Raw genomic sequence first — 14,635 nt, 5'->3', positions numbered from 1 at the left:
ACCAAAAATGGAGGATGGTACCAAATTCTAAATCAGTATAGGAAATAGGACTACATGCTTTCCAATTGGAAATACTTGAATGAAAAAAATTCCGAGGACTGACAAAATTGGAAGAGGCCGATATAGTAGTAGGCAGAGTCCAATTTGGCAGTCAGAGAAATTTTTCGCATTCGATTATTTCCAAATTGGACACTCCTGGAAACCTTTGCGTAATCTCCGCTCCGCCACACCCAATGTTCATAACGCTGCATTTCACACCAGTGTTTGGACTTCCTATTTTAGGAAGAGAATTTGTCCTTCTTTTATATTATAAACCCCTCCAGCCCCTAGCGTGCATCAGGGCGGATCAAGACATTTCGGGACACGTGTGGACGGAGCCTGAATAGTGCATTCCAAGACCAAAGAGCATTATGGGTCATAGTGCCATTATCTAAAGTAAGATTGATAATAATTATTTATACTATTTTTAGTGTATTCCATCTGAAACAATATACTAACTACATGTTGAGTTAACTGCTGTATATTTAATGGAATTTCAAATTTCATTGGAATGCACTTTCAGTAAGCACTATAGAGTATTCAACCTTTTTTGAATAATAGCTGTATATAAACCAGAAACCAAATCCCCTGGATAAATCCAGTGGATAAGTTATCCAATAACTTTATCCACTGGATAAGATTTATTTGTCGGATAGCGCTATCCATCCTTCGTACAACTGGACCCTGGCTAAAACAGTGACCAAAAACCTTTTAAAACTGAAGTCGACCGTTTATTTCACATGTGGAACCAATAGATTTTAATAAATACCTTATTCTTACTATATTTGTTTCGCGTGTACTTAATTATCATACGCTCTGCAAAATTACTCGATTCTGATTGGAAAAAAAGAGTACAATAAAATCCCAAATTGTACTCTGTAGAGTCCCAATTAATTTGCTCAATTTTTTTGAGTGTATCATAAACAAAAAATCGCACAATCTTCTCGTACATGTCGGGATTTGTAGATACTTGTGATTTTTTAAAAGTTCTCAAATTGGACTTGCCTAAAAGGCTCGTCTACCTATAAATTCCGAATTGTACTCGAGATCGTGCGATTTCCTATACTAATTTCGCGCAATCTTTTTTTTTTTGCGCGTATTAAATTTCGCACTTTTTCTAAAATCGCGAAAATTAGTAAGAATAAGGTAAACTAATTATTTTTCCCTTTCCATAATATATACATGAATGTGATTCTTTATAAATACTTTATTCTTTCTTAAGAATTCTGAACCGACAGATTTTGATAAATAAACTATTTTTTCCTTTCCATAATATATACATGAATGTCTTTCTTTTTAAATACTCAGTTAAGACAAATATTTGTAAATACTTGTATTGAAGTATAAAAATACTGCTTCTGCATGTTATTCAGGAACTGAATTTAATAACTTTCGCTTTTTTCTTGGTTGATGACTGAATGATCTCAGTACCGGCCTTCTTTGGATTCCATCTGTTGAGCAGTCCATGGATATCGACCTATATAAAGATAAGTAAAACAATCAGTGCATTATACAAACATTTGTAAAATAACGGAGGCTTCGAAAATGGTAGTTCAAATGGCCAAAGATAGTAAATTCAAGAAGGTGTGAAAGTGTTCACCAATGTGTGACAGAGCCTGAGGAAGAACGAATCTGACCCAATTTTTAATTTTTTACGGGCGTGTTCGAGACTTTTACGGTGTTCTACTACTTACAGCGGAACTGAAATGTGTGAAAAGATGAATCGTTGTATTCAGTTCCATTAGAATTAAGTGTCAGCCATGTTCATATATGATTTCAGTTTAACAAGATGGTATGAAAGATGGAGAAATAGTAGCATGAACGCAATTGTAAGCTAGGAAAGTGGCATGCAAGATCAGTGGTGCAGGGAAAGGTGACGACCATCTTGGAATGAAAGGTAGTGACCGTCATGATAGCTATGTTCACTAAAGGGATGTTCTACTCTAATCCTTGCCAAGAGCATATATGTTGGCTATAGATGTTAGACGATGTTCACAAGGTGCCACCGTAATAATATTGGTACTCTTTAAATTAAACTTTGAGTCATTTGCAAGGGCAAATATGTATACAAAGGAACCAAGTCATGGTAAATGAGAAAGATGATATTAACTATTATAAATATTCATTGGCTAAAAGGATGTTCTACTCTAATCCTTGTCAAGAGCATATATGTTGGCCTTAGATGTTGGACGATGCTCACAAGGTGTCACCGTAATAATATTAGTACTTTTTGACTAAACTTTGAGTTATTTGCAAAGGCAAATATGTATACAAAGGTACCAAGTTTATGGTTAAACCGTGAGAGGATTGGCTTCTACAAGTGGGCGCGGTTGGATGCAGTGAAATACCTCACGAAGACTGGCTGTCATTACGAGTGTTAAAAATAGGTGGGCATACGTTTTAGAAATTTTATGAAACAACAAAAGTACGTCAAGTAATATCATCTCACATGTGAGGCAGTCTTAATTTTTTGTTGGCTCATTTTAGTACTACACAATCTGGTTGTCATTTCAGTTGTGCCTAACGACGGGGGACCCATGAAGACTACAAAATAGGAAATCGGGGAATATTTTAGAAATTTTTGAGAAGGTACTTTATTCAGTGTTTGATGTTATTGCGGACACCCTTTCCTATACTTCGTCTTTTAATTTTTTTGCCAGTTCAACTTTGTATAGAACGTACAAGATAGTATCAGGAACGAGTGGTATGATGTCTTTACTAGTGGTTGGGCTTTGCGCAACACATGGTTTCATGAAACCATAGTGTTGCGCAAAGCCCAACCACTAGTAAAGACATCATATCTTATTCATTGGCTGAGCTGCGAGGTCTCTTGATCAATGGACCAAATCCACTGTTTTCCCATTCCACAACACTTGTCATTCCCTAGGGTATCATTTCTTTGTTTAGCGGTTGTGCACGAGAAGACACATGATATGGATACAACTCAAACAAAGAATCTTATTCTCAAGAGAATGACACGTGGTCTGAAATGGGCAAAACATTATGTCCAAGTGGATTAGGTCCATTCGAAGCTTTGATGAAGATTATGTTCAATAAACAGCGTTAATTATTGATTACTTTTTGACAACGCGAATAAACCGACATGACGGTACTTGCTTTGTTGGTCCAATAGTCACTCGAGCGGGCCGAGGTTTGAGAATGGGTAATTTCTAATATAGTACTAGGGGTTCAAGTTTTCATTGGAATATTCAAAGATAATGATAGAAAACAACAGTTTAACCTAAACGGTTAATTTATTTTTTTGTTCTAGAAAAATCAGTAAACGAGGGCCACAGGTTTGTTACACACTAGCTATTAAGAGCTACCTTTGTAAAACAAACTGTTTTACCACTGTTAGAAAACCAGCTCGTAACCGTAAACGCGACTCAAAGATAAAGTTTGAATACATCGTTAAAAGCTAAACGTTTTAGCTACTATACGAGCTAAATTCAAAAATATCCGAGTGTTTTTGACGCGATACGACCGAATTAAAAAACAAAAAAACACACACACAAAATGCAATGGCAATTATGTTGGAGTCGCCTTAAGTATCAATGACAAACATAGGAAAATGCCAGGGTGTTTGTGGTAAAAAAATATACTGACGTAGTGAGATTGATGTTATATCACTGAAATGAGAACCGCGAAAATAATAAAAGATTTAACTATCTAGCGACACTTAAGTCTACTCATTTTTCCAAAAGAAAAACACATGTAATTAAACGAAGAAAATTACCCAAAAAAATCCATGAAAACGTTCCAGAAAATGAGATTTGGTCGCGAAATGGAAAACTAGAAGCAGTGAAATGCGTGGGTTGGAAGATTGTGTAAGGCCATGTGCTCGTGAGATCGTTATCTCGACGCGGTTAAGATTTGATTGAAAAACTTGATCCTCGAAATGCACGGCCAATGGAACTGTCAAGAAACTGACGGACAAAACGAATAATTATACGAGGGACTATATGATAGGAGGGATATGAGGAAGAATAAGAGATAAAAACTAAAATCATAGTTTGCAAATTGTCAACTGTGCTTTACTGTGTGAAAGTGCATGGAACACGTTTAAAAAAAATTCACGTTTCAAATTAACAAATAGACATCAGGTTCTTCTGTCTGTCCTCTTATTGACGATAAATTGCGTCGTCACATTTTCAAAGTAGTGTGGATCCATGACGCACTCATTTTTGTTAGATGAGACTTATGTCCATGCGAAACGATGGCTTCAAGTACAGCGCTGTTGTACGAGCACTCAATAGATGTGAAGCTAATAAACCTGTGGCACCTGTTTCGGGTGATAAGGGTCGATTTTCGCGGGGATGGGGGATGAGGGATGATAGCGTGCCCGGGACTCGGGATCGAGCCCACGGGAGGGTGATGGGACTGAATGCGCATTAGCAGCGCACTGTCTCAGTCTAACCCCCAAACATTCATGGGGTTTCTGTTGCGATTTTTGATAATTCAGTGTTGATTTCATAACTGGAACAATAAGTAGAAACAGATCGAGAACGATACAGTGATGTTCTGGAGAAATATTTCATGTTTGTTGCATTAAAACTCGCATTTTATACACTAACTAACGTTAACATTCACTCAACCGAAATATTATTAATATATATTATGCATTATTGTATCAGGGAATGCAATATTAATTACAAACGCAACATCCTTTATATAAGTGTAAACAACGCAACAACCTTATAAGTATTCAAATAAGAAAGGAATAAAGGAATAACGGATTTTAAAATAATCGTAGCTTTGATAACGAGGCTTGACCACTATGTACAGTTTATTTGTACTTGTTAGGGAATAGGATGGAATAACTTAAACGTATATTCATATATATGTTCATCTGAAAATTGCAGAGCGTTTTAAAATTCTTGGCAATCCCTTTACAACGTAATTATAATCAGAGTGCTAACTCGTTTGCATGTTCCTGTAAGTGTAATCATAATTGCCATTGTCCTCCCTTCAAGGCCGTACGTCACTCCAGTCCACCATGTCATGTAGTCCATCCCAGATCACTGTCATGTATCGTCTGTTCACTTCCCATAACCTCTTGTCGTCGTGAGTAGACGTCGCGGTCTGTGTGGAGTGGCAAGTCAAGAGAGTGTGACCATGTGTTTATTGTCTACTAAAGGTTAAACACAGTTCTGTTGTTTGGGATTTCCAAGTATGTTGTATTCTGTCCACTTTTATATTATCACTTCCAACTCACACAGTCTATATATTGGTACATTACCTGCAAGACACAGACTTTTCTTGTTGATGAAAGTTAACACACAAACAGGCCATTGGTTGCTTGCTTGGGTATGCCTTATGTTCGAGGTCGCTTTCTAGAAGACTCATTTTTCGGTGGATCGGCATGCATGACCTTGAGCTTCATTCCTAAGACTTGATGGCCATGAAGTCCTTCAATGGCTACATCAGCAGAATCTTTGGACGCGAACTTTGCGTAACCAAAGTTCCGGTCTTTCATCATATACACGTCAATGAGGTTACCAAATCGACTGAAGACGTCTTTTAATACCTGTTCAGGTGGTGGTGCGGGGTTGCAGACTATAAACAACCGCGACGCTACTTCCGCATTCTCGTCTGCTAGAGGAACGGGTGCAGGGAGAGCTGCAGTGGTGTACAGTTGACTATTATCAAGACTAAGTGAAGGGGATGCGGAAGTGGGACCAAGAATCGAGGACTTGGAGCCAAACATATTATATGACGAGCCAGATTCTGAGTTAGTACGGCCTGATGGGGGGTCCTCGGCGTATTTAATGACAAGTTTGGACCCTGGTGGATATTCAAAGCCATTTAACTTTTCCTTGGCATAGATAGCAGAGCCCACGGAGTTATAGGTAACATATGCAAAACCTTTGGACTCTCCAGTATTGTAATTGCGCTTCAGGTCACATACTTGCATCCCAGGGATAATATCAAATAAACGAGCTACTTGCTCTTGAGTTAGGGACACCGATACAATGACAAACAGCCTGGTTGGTGTATGTGAAGATGTTATGGATTCTGCTACAGATGCTGCTGCATTAGCTCCTGTCTGGTTGGCAAAGAACTCCATAGGTTGATGAAGAGCTGGCTGTGCTTGTGGAATGGTGGCAGAGAAGATCCCTTGCTCAAGGAATGGGTTCGGAGGAGTAAACGCTGTAGCGACAGAAGAAGCTGCAACAGCTGCATATCTGGAGACTTTAGACGACTTTGGTTCAGCCCACACTGCTTTAAGTCCCTTGTCGCAGTTCTCAAGAGCTAACGATGCGGTGGAAGCCTTGTTGAACTTAACATAACCATAGCCTTTGTTTTCTCTTGTCTTGTGGTCACGGACTATTTGGACGTATTCTAAATCTCCAAAATTCTCAAATTTGGAACGTAAGTCGTCATCTGTGTAGTCCTTGGGGCAGATTACAAACAGACGTGTCATTGTTGTGGGATCGTGGAAGTCCATTTTAGAACCTGAATGTTTTGACTGGGCAATCATTGCCTAAAAAGAGAAATTGAAAATTAACAACATAGCGGAAACAAGAAGTTTGCATGTGATGAGAATCGATCAACACATGCATAAGTAATAATAAACAAAATAGAAGTGCATGTTTGCATTTTTGGATTAGCAATCCAATGGACCCTTGTCAAAATTTTCTTGGATGTGAGGTTCATATTTCGCTTCCTGTAGTCATAACGGGATGAGCGCCTTCCCTACAAAACAGCAAACCCCGGAGCAACAATAAATAGCTTTTGGATCCCAGGGCAGGCTCACATGAAAATAGAGAAGAAACCTGATGTTTCTCGATAAAATTTGTGGCATTGGTTTTGTATTTCCATGTTAGTATCACAAGATAATTCTGAGAAGGGTCCATTGCCATCATCAATACTAAGATAGGAAGGAATATAGCCGAATCTAAATATATAATAATATTAAAAATTAAAAAAAAAAAAAAACTAATAAGAACTATTTCTTTATAATGTACGAACATCAACACATTGCTTATCTATTTTTAAATATGCTTGTAATAAATCCGCATATTACAATTTTTCTTGTTCCAGTTTACTCAGGTGGGCAAAATGGTATGGCAAAGCAACGTTTTGTCTCATTAATTCAACAAATTTCTGACATTTTGCCCCCTGAGTAAATGTGAAGGAGAGAGAATTTGCATTAGAAAAGCAGTATATTGCTAATGTGTTCCTTAGACGAACTCGTTCTATTTTGACTACTAGATAAATCAGTCTTAATAAGAGTAGGGATCTCTAGCATAAATAATTCAGGAGGCAATAAAAATTTTAACTACACATGACTCAAGTAACAACAAAATTTCATCCAATTTGGCACTATTGATAGAGTATAACCTGCTGAAAAGCTTCCAGTTTCTAGCTCCTGTGTTTCCTTTACTGCCTAAACAATTTTTGTAGGATAAATAGGAGTACTAAAACGTCTTACTGTGATTTAACTGTGATTAAAAGACAATGAAAAGATTAATACTATAATTGAATTTGATGGTTATCATATGAAGAATGAGAACAGAACATTAAGCTCACCCACAGGTTTTAATTCCACTATTCCAAAGTATGAAATGACATAATATTGAACTGGTTTGAAATAACAAATAACTACATGCTGTTATCGCATCTTTATCCTTTGTTCAATCTTAAAATCAAATCTTATATGCAAGTCTTCAGAATGTTCTAGGTAAGGGAAAAATACAAGTAACATAAGATAATGTTTAGAAAATAATGGACTGATTTTGCTGGCAAATGAAATAGATAATGAAGAAAAAAATGCTTAACAAATATACTGAAATTGTGTAGTTTCCAATTTAATGGGCAAAAAAGTTGGAAAGCAAATCTTGTTCACGTTTCACATTTTTTCAAAGGAATTTTCCTATCACATATTTTTTAAATCATACTAAAAATTAAAAAGCTCTACAAGAGGAACATTATTTTCAATTAGCTTTTAGTGTTTTTGCTCATCATTTTATGTTCAAACTATACATAAGCCCTTTTGTTAATAAATATATTTTTGCTTCGAAACAAGATGTGTAAAATATATGAAAAACAGAATACAATTTTACAAGTTGAATAAAAGTTTTATTCACATTTCTATATTGGGTTCAGTGTACTTAATAATTCAGAGTTCTTCATTACCCAAGTAGGATAACAACAAAGTAAATTGTATCTAACCATTCTGATGTTAACACCCTAAAAAAGTAATGATTTCAAAATGTTGAAATTTTTCATTCAAATGACATAACTTACAAAAAACTTATATTTTACAATTATAACTCCACACAAAGGGTTTTTATTTGAGATTTGCTTCATACGAACAACCATTACATTATAACACTCAACGCACAAGTTGGTTTTGATGGAAGGAAAACAACGGAGAACCAAGAGAAAAACGCTTGTGGCAAACTCACATAACATATGCAGTTCAGTTAAGAGTCGAACGTGTGACTCAAAAAATGATCTACATAGCAATGAGAGACAGTGCCCGTGGTAGCAGTGCATACCACCAAATAACATGTTCAATGGAGAGGCTCATCAACACTACTGCTACAATCATCACCAGGTTTTCAAAAAAATATCTAAACATAATAATTCTCTTTTGAAATTTAAATAAAAGAAAAAGAATTTTTACAGATCTGATTTTCCCCAGGGATTGGGTATTTACTTATAATTGTGCTATAATATTGCTAGAATGGAACGATAAAGTTTATGAGATATTCAGCTTAAGATTTCACTATCAGCTGCAAGAATATTTCCTAAATTTAGGATTGAGTAAATATAATTGATGACAGAACATGACAACTTCTGATAAAAATATTTTTAAACCTATCAAAAATAAAAATATAGTAAAGAAATATTTCTTTTAAAATAAGTAAACATAACTGCACTGCATAAATATGAATTAGGCAACAGAAAAATGGAGAAACTTAAAAAATAAACTTAAATCTAATTTCAAAAATCTTATCAAAATTTATAAACAGTTTACATAAGAGAAGAGGGGGAAAAGTAAAAATGGAAAGCTTAGCTTAACGAAAAAAATAACTTCCAAAATAGTTTCTTGTAATAGAGACCAGGGCCTTGTTTTCATTGCAGAATGAATAATAAACTAACATTCTTCTAGTAAAAGCTGTAACAATAACTACCGTACCTTGACATGAAAACCAAAGCCAATGTGCCTTTTTCTGTGAAAGTTCATATTCCACATTATACCATTTAAACTCCACAGAGATATAATAAGAGCAGAGTAACTACAGACTCTTCACCGAAGCTGTGTTCAAATGAAAATGGATCTTTCAACTGTGTTCACATTCTAAATACCTGTTGATGAGTTAGACTAAATCTTATATTATTTAAAGGTAATGGTCAAAGGTAATTCAAAGGAAAACAGGCCACCTGCGCTCAAACAAGGTGCTTATGACCTCACAGACACAAAGCCTGTATCCTAATTTTGGTGATGGATAATTTAAGAAGATATCAGGATATTTCCTCCATTAATGATGTTGATGTAATTGGTTTTTAATCAGTAGGATTTGGTTAGTTATGATTATTTAATTGTATAATTGGTGGGAACAACGTATGAGAATAAAATCTTACCCGAAAAATTTATGTCAATGTCCATGTACAAAATAAAATACTAAAATTTAAAAAAAAGGAAAAAAAGTAATGCGTATTAGAAGATCATGAGAGAGCAGAGGAAACATGTTTTTCTACTTTTCAATTACGCAGTACTGAAACTTTAAATGTATTATCTATGTTAAGTGATCCTACAACCAATCACCTGCTAGCCTAGTAACCTACTTCTTCCAAATTCAATCATTCATTCAAAACTTTAACCTAAAATAAGCACATTATAGTTATTCAAGCCCTAGTTTACGACAGAGTGGAATTCTACAACTATGGGATGAGGACAAAATCTCCTAGTGATGCCATTCATATAGGAAATAAGAAAATATATTCTTTAAAAGCCAAGTACTATTCTTCGACCATTATCAATCCATTAAAATTAATATTGTACCAAAGTGTTATCTGTATAATAGAGAAATTCATGCTTTTGCCAATGATTTCATAGATGTATTGCCTCATATTTTCAGGTTCCACAGTCTTAACCTAAATAGACTAGTATACAATTTTTAAAGTCAGACTACTGTATAAAAATCTATTCAAGAAGATGAAATGATGGAAGAGAGAGAGAAAAAAAGTATGTTAATTTAAGTGAAAAATAAAATAAACTCAAGTGTTCAATTTAAGTGTAGAACAACAGTCATTGGCCACATGCATGGAATATATATATATTTTTACTGATGTATGTATTACACTTAAGTTTTTTCCCATGAAAACTTTAGTAAGGTGTTTAAATGGATCTTGGGAGTAAAATAATTAAAATGAGTGTTAGACTTTTAATAACTAATGCTTGGGAAATTAAAGTGTAATATGGCATGTTCATGAGGTTATAGGATTTATCATGCTTCAATCTAGTCGAGAATTATTTAAAGAGATTTTTAATCGGAAAATTCAATTTTTTACCAGATTTCCATAAGTTTAACGGAATTATTATATATTATTACATGTATGTTGTCTTGAAAACAGAAGACAGTGTTAAAATGATTTTCAGAAAAAACATGATACATTAAAGTTTTGCACACATGGTCCAGCACGCACCACCTTTTGCTTTCTTTGGTGCCAGACATATATGCACTTCATACATTCCTTTTCCTTTAATATATGTCTCCAGTATTAAAAAGAGAAGTTGATTCCTAAAGCCAAACACTTTGAGCAAAGTCTAAGATTCATCCTGTTAACGATGCATTATAATTTCCGATGAAAGACTTTGAAATTGATAGGCTTATACCTTATTACTTATTTAAGAAACACTATGCAATATTCATACCAATTTATACAAGCATACTTGAAAGATTTTTCATCCTAAGCTGGAAAACACTTCATTATCACATGGATATATATATAACTGTGACAGATTCCCTAAGGCTAGGATTTAAACATTGTTGAAAAGATAACAGCATTTCTCATCTAGAAAATATAATTACTCTAAAGAAAGTTTATATCAATGGTCAGATTTGAATTTTTTAAAAGAAGTTTGATCATGTCGATGTGATTTTCAAAATGAGATTTTTCAAGTTTCAAACTTATTTTAATTTTACATGTATGTCCCTTTTATGTTTTTTTTGCCTTTGTTTATTTTCATTTTGTCACTCGTTGTGACGTCTCACTTTGAGAGAGGTCATTTTTTGTTGGCTTATTTGCCAGAAAAGAAAAAAAGTAGTCAACTTGTGACAATTCTAGTATTTTTCCTATACTTAACTATACTTTACAATCAGTTTTTCCTATACTTTACTATACATGACAAAATATTTTTCCAGACCTTTCCTATGCTTGTGCTGCGTCACACTCAATAATTTCACCTCCTGTATTTTTCTCACTTTGCAATTGAAATATTTAAAAAAATTTATCTGCAAATTGACCAGTATATTGGCAAATGTTGCCAGAGAAAAGCAGGTGAAAAGAAAAATGAGTGCCATTCACCAGCTGTTTACTTATACCTTGAATCCTGTCAACTCCCTTTGACTTTTGAAACAGAAACAAAATGGAGGAGGGAAATACAATATATGAAGCAAACAAAAGTATATTTTTTCATTTTCTAAAAAAGACTTCTTCAAAAATCACAGGGTTCAATAATGCCATTCACTACATATAAACTAATTTTAAGAAAGATAACTAATTTTAAGAAAGATTGAAATGAGAATAAAAAAGTCTTTAGTTCATCAGATAATTTGCTATGAAATCAATATAATACTGAATGTCAGCATTTGGTTTTCCATCTTAGAGAAAAGCTAGTACATGACATTTTGAAAAGAATTTTAAAATGATTCAAAACTGTATATTAAGTCGATAATATGACTTTCAGGAAATTAGCATCTTGCATCCATGCTCCATTAGTATATCATTTTCCCAGTGTTAATCATATATACCTAGATGTATATGATCATTCCAAGTGAATAATTTTCAAATTCCTTTAACATTTAGTATTTTGAAACTTCCTTTGTCATAAATCCATAGAATTGTTGCATTTAATATTAATTATAAACATAAATCGAAAGAGGTGCAACATTTTATTTTAAAAACTCTGGTATATGACAAGTTAGTGATGTGGCTCAACCAATAAAAATAATGTAACATTTTTATTCTTGCTTTGGGTATGACAAAATATGAGTGAAGTAATATTGGTAGATGATAATATGCAATGTGGAGAAAGAATAATTTATAAATACTGTTTAGAATATGGATCACCATGTTTTAAATAATTGACACATGTGAAACTAAAAAGAGGAATATTGGCTTTTTATGCATGAGCTTTTGAGAAATATATTTGACACAACTACAGTGTATTACCAAACAAAGCCTGATCTCAATAACAATTATAAAAAAGGTATTCTAAGAGCATCCTCATCAAATAACATTGTCTTAGTTCATACACCATAAGGAGAATTCTAGACCAATTTCTAAAGGATCCATACACATCCATGACAACAAGTATAACATCTTGACATGATAGGCTTTTCACTATCCTCTTCAATAACAAAGATCTTAAATGATCAAAGCATGTAATTTTCACTTGTGGTTATGCTAGCTAAATTCTTGTGGACTATTTCGGGAGTATTTGCTATGATTTACTTTATTGATCGATGCCCAGGGAGCCATGCCTTGGATGGCTAGTAAGAAAAGTTGTTTCTAAAGCAGTAAGCCTGTAAAAACATCTTGCCCATAAAAACAGAAGACAGGCATAAGATGTTGAATTGGACCGTAATTAGCAGTTTTTATTCCTCTGATGAAGGGCTGAATGTATGAGACTTCAGTAAAATTACTAGCACGTATCTTTACTATATACCATTGGAATTTTCCTTTTCATTTCAACACAACTGATTCTTTTTTGTCAGTCCATAGAAAAATATTGTGGACAAAAAAAGTGACACTGTTCTTTGGTATTCTATAATTTAGTTTCAGATCTATTTAGTTTGATCTATTGATTGACTGTACTGTCATATAGGATAAAACTTGATATGCAATAAAGCCTTGCAATAACCAATGTATTGTTATTGAAAACAGATACAAAGCATATAAATAATAAACAAACATTAGTACCCCTTGAAACAATAACCTTCTAAAGCCAAACACTTTGTGACTGCAAACTAAAAAAATACTATTTTATCTCATATATAATAACTTAAGCAAAGTTGATCCAGCGTACAGTCCCATTATATCTTCCAGCCATTGTCTTATGAATTTATTTCCAAACAGAAAAATGCCCGAATTCCTTCAAACAAAAATATGAAGTTAATACAATACAGGTACCAAAGACTTGTGATGAATATTTAAAGACTTTCTTCAATAGATTGAAAATGAAGGCGAAAAACTATTGTTCTAAACCTTAGAAAATTTGCTTCACGATTTCTAAATTCCAAAACAATCGTTATTGAATAGCGTGCAAAATGAGTTGCATCCTGTGTTTTAAAAAATATAGTGCAATAAAAATACATCTTATGAATAAATATAGCGTCTTCAATATATAAAGAGAAAATCTCTTCACTTAAAAATTAATTACTGGAAACAACGTTTGGAATTATTAGCAACAAATATCAAAAATAAAACGAATGAAAAAGGAGCGATACGAAACTGAGATTATTGACAAAACTGTAGAGTGAATTAACACTTGTAAAATAAAGACATTTATGTCATTGTTTAGCTCTCAGTGACTTGTTCTGAAATAAGAGTAGCTTTCTCTAAAAAACAACGAGAAAGTGGTTATCTACATCAATTATTTAGCCCAAAGAATATGACTCGCAGGCTTTTGGAAAGTGAATTTTTTTGGTGACGCCCGGAGTGAACTTTTGTATAAGCAGTCTTCAAACACATACGAAAAAGCCGCCGTTCAAGAAAAAAAGGCATATGAATATCCTAGAGGATATTGATTCTTGGTGATATCTTTATTACCTAAGGGAAAGTTGTTAAAAAGGCGCACATGTAGTTCCATGCTACCACATGTGGAGTGCAGTGATGTCTGACCGAACTTATACACGTATCGCTACTACACACAACAACAGCCCTTTCAACTTCACGATAAACCACACAACACTTCTTTGAAAACTCGTGTCAACTTCTCAAACCTATACCTTAATGGGTTTGGGATCGTCTCCAATTTGTTTTCCATCCAGCTGCTCAGAGGCTAGGGCTGCTGAGGAAGCTTTCTCGAACTTGATATAACAAACACCACGATTTTCTTTGGTCGTCTTGTCTTTGACCATCCAAATGTCTTCGATGGTTCCATAGTGCTCAAAAGCTGTTCTCATGTCTTCGGATGTGTGCCTCTTACTACATACCACAAACACTCTTGAAAAAGGTGGATTATCGACATCTACTCGCCCTGAATTTGAACCGCTATCGTTACCGATGTTGTTGGAGGCCATCTTGCCCGGCTAATGAGACATAGAAAAGATGCACGTGTTGCATCATGGTCGAACGGTACACAGGAAGCCCAATACACGCGTGTTACACATTCGCTCAGTTTGTATCCTGAAAGCGT

At 34.4% G+C, this 14,635-nt stretch overlaps 1 protein-coding gene across 3 annotated transcripts; it reads right to left on the bottom strand.

Moving 5' to 3' along the window:
• Window positions 1-590: 590 nt before the first annotated feature.
• On the bottom strand, window positions 591-14,554 carry LOC116296871 (RNA-binding protein 45). 3 transcript variants are annotated; one of them, XR_004197169.2, is made up of 3 exons: window positions 14,226-14,553; window positions 5,279-6,523; window positions 591-1,516 (listed from the first exon to the last, which is right to left on the bottom strand). XR_004197169.2 is itself a non-coding variant. In XM_031704981.2 (2 exons), exons 1-2 carry the CDS (start codon window positions 14,517-14,519, stop codon window positions 5,354-5,356), a joined length of 1,464 nt encoding a protein of 487 aa, XP_031560841.1. In that variant the 5' UTR covers window positions 14,520-14,554; the 3' UTR covers window positions 4,559-5,353. The 3 variants fall into 3 exon arrangements, 2 of the variants coding, with proteins under 2 accessions (XP_031560841.1, XP_088893150.1); XM_031704981.2 differs by lacking the exon at window positions 591-1,516 and having other exon boundaries at window positions 4,559-6,523; window positions 14,226-14,554; XM_089037024.1 differs by lacking the exons at window positions 591-1,516; window positions 14,226-14,553 and adding an exon at window positions 9,188-9,288 and having other exon boundaries at window positions 4,559-6,523.
• Between the last annotated feature and the right edge of the window lie 81 nt (window positions 14,555-14,635).

Source organism: Actinia tenebrosa, unplaced genomic scaffold (genome assembly GCF_029948245.1).
Source record: "Actinia tenebrosa isolate PJP-AT-01 unplaced genomic scaffold, QUT_ActTen_1.0 PGA_scaffold4__44_contigs__length_22323623, whole genome shotgun sequence".
Classification (NCBI taxonomy): Eukaryota; Metazoa; Cnidaria; class Anthozoa; order Actiniaria; family Actiniidae; genus Actinia; species Actinia tenebrosa.
This window is presented reverse-complemented; position numbering and strand designations above follow the sequence as displayed.